Raw genomic sequence first — 7,195 nt, forward strand, 5'->3', positions numbered from 1 at the left:
GGCGGAGCCGAAAGTCCAGTAGTAGCTTGGTGGGAGGAGTTTGTGTGAACATAAACATGACACTGATCCATTTCCTCCTCCTCACACGGATGGTCCTGTGATCCTTGAAGGGTGACCCAGAAGCAACTGGACTTCTATTTCGGGTCTGAAGACGTTTCACCTCCTCAGCACCTCCTCTAGAGGACAGGAGGAGGTGCCGAGATGTCCAGCTGCTCCTGGATGAAGGAGAATCGTGCTTCCTTCAATGCGTCCACAGCTTCCACATCGACCTCAGATCGCTTTGAGCTACTCGAGCTACCTGCACAGGTAACAGCTGGACCTGGACAAAGAGGCGGGGCAGAAGGGCAGGGCCGCTCCGCTCCAGCAGCGGAGGGGAATGTAACAGGAAACACAAACAGCCCTGACCTCTGCAGCGACCTTCCTCTCTACCCCTGCAGTGACCTTCCTCGTCTTCCTCGGTGACCCCGTTTGCCCCCCTCCCGGAGGTAATAAATACTCGGAGGTTGGCCTTCCTGACACGGAGCACAGCTCGTGCCTTTGTCCAGGTCTTTTTTCTGTCGACTCCCCCTCTCCCTGGTATTTCCTGACAGATCTGTGACTCATGAGCTCCAGCTACCTGAAGCAGCCTGATTATTGGCTGCCTGCACACAAAGTCCGCCTCAAACGCCGTAGCGCGTCTTTAAACGGTCTCCGAGGAGAATATGGATCCGCTTTCAGGTAACGTCAACAGTCGGTCACACATTAAACACGACCCGCCCCGGTGTTTACCTGCCGGCTGTTCACACAAAGCTCAGAGGAAGCTGCGTTCAGGTGAATCACTGATTACAGCATGAGCTGCTAGCACGCGACGCTAACAGCTGTGGGGCCTCAGGGAGGCGAGGGGCAGGAGGTCGGCGACTCATCGGCGGGACACAGGTGTTTGTTGACATGCAGCTTGTGAGTTAAATTAAAGTAGAAATAAACAAAGGTTGGCTTTCATTAAAAATAATAATAAATATAGAAACAGGATTCGTTTGTGATCTTTATCTACGGAAGAATCCAAGAAGTCCAGCTTTACTCCTGCTGCTCGGAGGCACAGGTGAACGCAGGTGAAGCTAGCTCCTTAGCTAATGCTAGCCGATTCACTTGAAGTGGGCGGAGTCATCCCCTGCCAACTGTTTACAAACTACATTACTTTTATCCAGGCGTCACGACAACAAGCGAGACGTTTTATCGGCGGCTGCAGAGCTTCTAACACCAGGTGTTGTGATTGGCCGGGGGCGGAGGAGGGGGCGGGGCAGCGTCCCCCTCATTGGAACCAGATGCAGCCGGGTTCCAGAGGAGTTGGCTGGACTCTGAGGGCCGGATGGCATATTTAGAATCATCATGGAGCCAGGGCGGTGGCGTGCTGGTCATGTGACCACGCCCAAACTGGAGACTGGTCACCTATCTGTGAGATTCAAGGCGCTGTGTGGAAACCACGGCGACGTCCACGCCGCCTCCCCTCTGCGGCTTGTTTACGTTTAGGACTGTTGTGCACGTGCACGTGCACAACGAGGGCGTTCCAACATCTCCTGGCCACTCTGTTCCAGATCTCCAGACGAATCCCTCGATTGCAGGAGGATCAACATGATGGACGAACGCGACGACACAAAAACACACCTGACTCAGGACGGCGGTAAAACTCTCGGCGCCGCTTCAGAGGAGAGGAACGGGAAGATCGCAGCTGCTCCGGCTTTACGGGATCGCCATTAACGATATCTTCCAGACAACAAAGAGCGATGGCGGTTTTTATGAGTAGCAACATCACGCATGGTTTCCCCACCGTGCTAATCACCACGGCGAGCTGCTGGACCGTCACAGGAACAATCAGCCGCTTGAGACGCGCTCGGCTCCGCGGCCCGGTCCTGCTCCCATTTCCCTTTTGGCAGCGCCGCTGTTGGGAAAAGCCCAAACGGTCCGAGGAGGGAGCCGTCGACCGGGATTTGCTTCCTTCCCAGTCAGCTCTCTCTCTGTGTGCGACACCACCCGTCTCCACCCAGTCCCGAAATACACCAGGCGGGACGGTCCCCAGCACACAGGAGGCCGCGCCCTCGCCAGATCCTTCAATTATCCCGACTAATGACTAAATACCGGCGGCTGATTGATGCCTTCTTAAATTAACCGAAGCTTTCCTCCTCTGATAATCGCTTCAGATTTCCTCATCTTAGCCCCGCCCCCACACAAAGTTAGTAGAAGTTAGTTCTCTAGTTTAACAAGAAGAGAGGAAGCCCGTTCATTCCAAGTCAACAAACCGGAAGCTGAATAAAAGCTTCAGGGTTTCCCTCACAGCTGTGGGTCCCTCCATCTGCACCGTTTCCCGGTACGACGTTCAGCCTAACAGGCAACGAGTCGGAAAGACAGAAAACGCTTTTTGCTTTTCCACACACGTAAAACTGGCGGCACGCCGAATCGGCAATATTGGATTATCCATAATGCAACCAGGTAGTGCGGCTAGCAGGAGCTAACGTAGCATTCCCAGTTTCTCCCTTGAGCCATTCCCAAGTCCGGATAAAAGCAGAGGGTAGCGTCAGGAACGGCGTCCGGCGTTTGGTCAGGTTATCCATCCATTTACTTCCGCTGTGCGGGTCACGGGAGTCGCTGTAGTCTATATCCCAGCTAGCTATGGGCGAGGTACACCCCGAATGTGTCGCCAGCACATCACGGGGTCACACACAAACAGACAACCCTTCACGCACACACTCCAGACCATTTGGAACGACCAATTCATCTAGAAATCATGTTTTTGGAGGGACCCGGAGAAAACCCACGCGGTTATCAGTGATTTATCAAACGAGAGATTCATGATAAGAAATTACTCAAATAAAGTTAGCGGCTAATTATTAATAAATAAATGATGCTAATTATTAATTTGTATAGAACAAAAATGAGGAAATAAAGCCACTGATCAAAGCTGCCCTTCAACCGGACGTGACGTTGTCTCGCTGATGCGCGTCGGTTTTGTTGCTGATTAAACGCAGCGGAGACGCGCGCGCGCTGCTGGTTCTCCATGGAAGGGATCCAGATCCTGAACGCTGGACTGGTTCCAGGTCCAAAAAAACCCAGCCTGGCAGGATCATTAGACAGAGTCACACACGCACACGCACACGCGCGCGCGCGCGCGCACACGGAGCGCAGCAGAGGAGCTCTCCTCCAGATCGGTGCCAGACGCGCGGATTCGCTTTTGCGCGACTTTCTCCCCGTTTGTTTGATTTTTAACTCCACACGGACTTCGGTTCTGAACTTCGTCGCTCAGTTTGAGTTCCGCTGGACGTCGTTGAGCTTCTTACCCGCCTGCGTGGAATATTCTTCAGGATTTAGCGTGGACGACTAAAGACGCGCAGGTAACGTTCGGACAGAAACTCGGCTCTGGTTCTGGAGCGCAAAGAGGAGACCGCGCGTCCGCGATTTTTGACTGGCCGTCCCAGCAATGGTGGGGCACCTCCATTTACAAGCGATGGACGACAGCCTGAAAGGAAAGAACCGGGAGGGACTGCTCGACAGTCCGGACTCGGGGTTGCCCCCCAGTCCCAGTCCGCCCTTCTGCTCCCTGTCCCCGGGTCCGAGCGAGTCGCGCTCCGGGAGCTGCGCGACGCCCGTGGGAAGCCCCCACGGACACGACAGAAAGGAAAGCAGGGAGGGGAAACTGGTAAGACTCGTACTGTGGAAGAAGTTCGATTACGCTGTAAATCTGAAAACGTTCGAGTCCCGAGCCGGAACAGATTTCTCTCCGGTCCGGTTCCACATCTGGAAGCTTTCTCTGCCCAGAATTCCTCCACTGGGAATCTCTGATGTTGCTGAAGATGAATAAGATCAATAACGCGCATTTGTTCTGTACCAGCCGGGTCAGTGAGTTGATCAGGCCCGTTTGGGTTCCCAAACTGGGCTCCTTTCCAGAATTCCACGGTCTCCCAATGCGATGACAGAAAGTTTAAAATTCCAAACTAGTAGAACGCTGACAGGAAAAATATTCACGCGTCCACGAGAGGGCGGTGAAGAGTCACGCGCCCACGAGAGGGCGGTGAAGAGTCACGCGTCCACAAGAGGGCGGTGAAGAGTCAAATGGCCACGAGAGGGCGGTGAAGAGTCAAATGGCCACGAGAGTCCACAAGAGGGCGGTGAAGGGTTAAACGTCCACAAGAAGGCGGTGAAGAGTCAAACGTCCACGAGATGGCGGTGAAGGGTCAAGCGTCCACAAGAGGGCGGTGAAGAGTCAAACGTCCACAAGAGGGCGGTGAAGAGTCAAGCGTCAGTTTTAGGATCGGTCGGATTCGCCTGCTTGTGGGTTCTGATGCTTCTAAATTAAACGAAAACGGCGACGGCCCGTTTTCGAAACCGCAGACGAATCAATCTCTCACTCGGGCGAGGATTAGCGGCGGCGTGTCGGCGGATTGGACGGGACGTTCGTGACGTCGACGTGACGCTCTCACTTTAACGGGGACGCAGCCAGCGCTTGGAAAAGGCGTGTTTGGGTGCATTGTGCATTGTACTTTGTGTGGATGGGCCAGCTGCAGACTGTTTTCCTGGGCAGCGCCGTTCATCCGGGGGGGGGGGGGGGCGTTCTTTGCGTGGATTGAGAAATATTCTGAAAGTCAGGAAAGTAAAAAAGAAAGAATTCATGCATCCTCACTGGGATCTAACGGATCCTTTCTACTGTGGGACAGGTCAGGTGACCCTGGGGAGGCCCCACCTCCTAAAAACACACCTGGAGGGAGGAGTCTAATCGGAACGTTTCACCTGTACGAGCTAAAAGAATCCAGATTTGCCGTTTATTTGTTTCATGTTGCTTTTTCGTTGGACCTCACGGATGTTTTTCTCCACAGGTGCCGTACCTGCTGATAAACGCCACCGGTTCCGACCCAAAGACCCGCATGCACCCCGTGTTCTTCGGAGAAAGCATCGAGGTCAACCCCAACCCGGAGCAGGAGATCAAGTAAGGGAACCCCCCCCCGGTAGTCCCTCCATTTCCCACTCCCTCGCCGACGCTGCCACCTTGTGTCCGGGTTTAGTCTCTGAACGTCTGTCCCTGTCCTGTCCCTGTCCAGGTGCAACACCGAGGTCCGGTACGACTCCGACAAGCACTACCGGGACCAGGTGTACTGCGCCCCCGTTCCGACCGCCGCCTCCTTCAGCGAGACGGTGGTTGCTGTGCGGAACTGCACCTGGAGGAGCTACAAGTCGCAGGTGTACCTGGAGCCGCGGCAGAAGCCCGTCAGCTACCGGAGCACGACCATCATTTACCCGAAACACGCCAAGAACACTTACCGGACCACGCTCACCTACAACGGCACCGCCTCCCGCCGCTGGTTCGTGTCCACGGTGCAGCTGGAGTCGAGAGAGGATTCGAGTCCCTGCATCATCTACACAGAGGACCTGTAAGGGTTCCGACCGGGCCGGGCCGCCCCGGGAGGGGGGCAACCCGGAGACCAGGAACTTTGGAAGTGAACCTGCTCGGTTCGTCTTTACGCGCCGCGGAGGAATCCTCCGGTGACCTTCGGACTTCCTGCTGATGGAGACTGTAAATTAAAGGGGGGGGGGGGGGGTTAAAGCTGCACCTTCACGGTCTAATTTCATTCATGAGCTGACGTCACCGACGGCAACAGTCATTCTGTGTGTTGTTGTCGCCGAGCTTCGTCCCAGTCAAAATGAAGCTTCATTGCATTTGTCTTATGTGCCCCCCCTAGTTCTGGGGGGGGATTGGACCAAAGGTTGACAGAAATGTTTCTCAGTTAATTAACACACCTGTTGGAAACCGGGAAAAGGGAGGCGTGGCCTAAACATAATGTCACTGTCGTAGATAGCTAACGTTAATAATGCAGCTAACGTTTAGTCCGCCTGGGGGGGGGGGGGGGGGGGGGGTGATCAGATAAATGTTATTGATTGATCAGAATCAATATTTGGCACTGGTTGTAAATTTAATGTAACATTTCGACCGAAAGGCTGTAAATATTTCGTAAACCGTCGTATTTCTGCGTTTCAGACCCAAAAGCGTGAACTTTGAGTTTAAAGTGATCGAATCTTTACCTCAAATCTTAAGAATCACTTTTATTATTCACGACTTTCAGTCGGGTTTTGTTATTTTGGAGGTTTGATTTACCTGCGGGTGAGGAAGAAGAGGAAGAGGAGGAGCGGGACGAGTTCTGGATTTAATGAGGGATCAGGAAGTCGATTCGGGACGAGAGGAAAGTCAGAACCGCCTGTTCTAAAAAGAGACAGGATGGATTCTATTTTTGTACGTCGGTCGTCGTTCAGAGGAAATAATTTAAAGACGTTCGTATATCTGACCTGAATAAAGAGTTCAGAAACAGACGAACGTTTCAATCTGACGTTCAGCGTTTAGTCCCACCGGGAGGACGGACACCTGTTCCTCACCTGTGACCCTCAGGAGGGACGGGACGACGGACGCCTGTTCCTCACCTGTGACCCTCAGGAGGGGCGGGACGCCGGTTCCTCTCACCTGTGACCCTCAGGAGGGGCGGGACGACGGACGCCTGTTCCTCACCTGTGACCCTCAGGAGGGGCGGGACGCCGGACACCTGTTCCTCACCTGTGACCCTCAGGAGGGGCAGGACGACGGACACCTGTTCCTCACCTGTGACCCTCAGGAGGGGCGGGACGCCGGTTCCTCTCACCTGTGGCCCTCAGGAGGGGCGGAGCCACGCCAGACCGGGAGGCCCCTCCTCCTCAGACCTGTAGACTACGTCTCACCTGAAGTCGCTCGACTTGAATAGGGTCACGTGCTCGCGCTGCCCCCTGGCGGCGCTTCAGGTCATTACAGGCAGAAACAGCCGAGCCGCGTGAATGGCAGAAAGCTTTTTATTGAAACATGAAGGCAGCTCGTTCTCATTCTTACGCCGCGTTCCACGGAGCTCGCTGGTAGAACGTAGAACGTTTGTTCCTCTTGAGGAACCCCGAAGCAAGCCACATAAATATTTACATCTCTTCAGCGTTATGTACAATCCTGGCTATTATACACGTTATAATAAAAGATGCACAGAATGGCCGCCGCCGCCGTCACACAGAAACACGCTTTCTGATCGGACTGAAATTAAACATGAAAAGACGTTAAAATGAGTTTCCTTAAGCTTGAAAAAGGAGTCCGGCATCGGGTGGGGGCGGGGCGGGGGCGGGGCAGCTGGGTGTGGCTTCAGCATCACATTCTCTCAGGCGGATCGAC

General features: G+C 54.2%; 2 protein-coding genes across 2 annotated transcripts in view; one reads left to right on the forward strand and one right to left on the reverse strand.

Moving 5' to 3' along the window:
- Nucleotides 1–3,168: 3,168 nt before the first annotated feature.
- rflna (refilin A) lies at nt 3,169–5,529 on the forward strand. Its single transcript, XM_068738714.1, has 3 exons — nt 3,169–3,667; nt 4,842–4,951; nt 5,064–5,529. The coding sequence occupies exons 1-3, from the start codon at nt 3,449–3,451 to the stop codon at nt 5,395–5,397; spliced, it is 663 nt and encodes a 220-aa protein (XP_068594815.1). The 5' UTR covers nt 3,169–3,448; the 3' UTR covers nt 5,398–5,529.
- Nucleotides 5,530–6,431: 902 nt separating this feature from the next.
- ncor2 (nuclear receptor corepressor 2) overlaps nt 6,432–7,195 on the reverse strand; it is a 29,531-nt gene continuing 28,767 nt past the window's right edge. The window contains 1 exon segment of the mRNA XM_068738472.1: nt 6,432–6,610. Within this exon segment, the coding sequence (XP_068594573.1) occupies nt 6,432–6,610 (179 nt within the window).

The sequence above is a fragment of the Brachionichthys hirsutus genome, chromosome 4 (assembly GCF_040956055.1).
Source record: "Brachionichthys hirsutus isolate HB-005 chromosome 4, CSIRO-AGI_Bhir_v1, whole genome shotgun sequence".
Lineage (NCBI taxonomy): Eukaryota > Metazoa > Chordata > Actinopteri > Lophiiformes > Brachionichthyidae > Brachionichthys > Brachionichthys hirsutus.

Bases quoted from the DNA above. Each gene is read 5' to 3' on its own strand.
- rflna (XM_068738714.1), top strand. From the start codon at position 3,449: ATGGTGGGGCACCTCCATTTACAAGCGATGGACGACAGCCTGAAAGGA. The intron at 3,668-4,841 runs GTAAGACTCGTA...TTTTCTCCACAG, and splicing joins AAAGCAGGGAGGGGAAACTG to GTGCCGTACCTGCTGATAAA. The intron at 4,952-5,063 runs GTAAGGGAACCC...GTCCCTGTCCAG, and splicing joins AACCCGGAGCAGGAGATCAA to GTGCAACACCGAGGTCCGGT.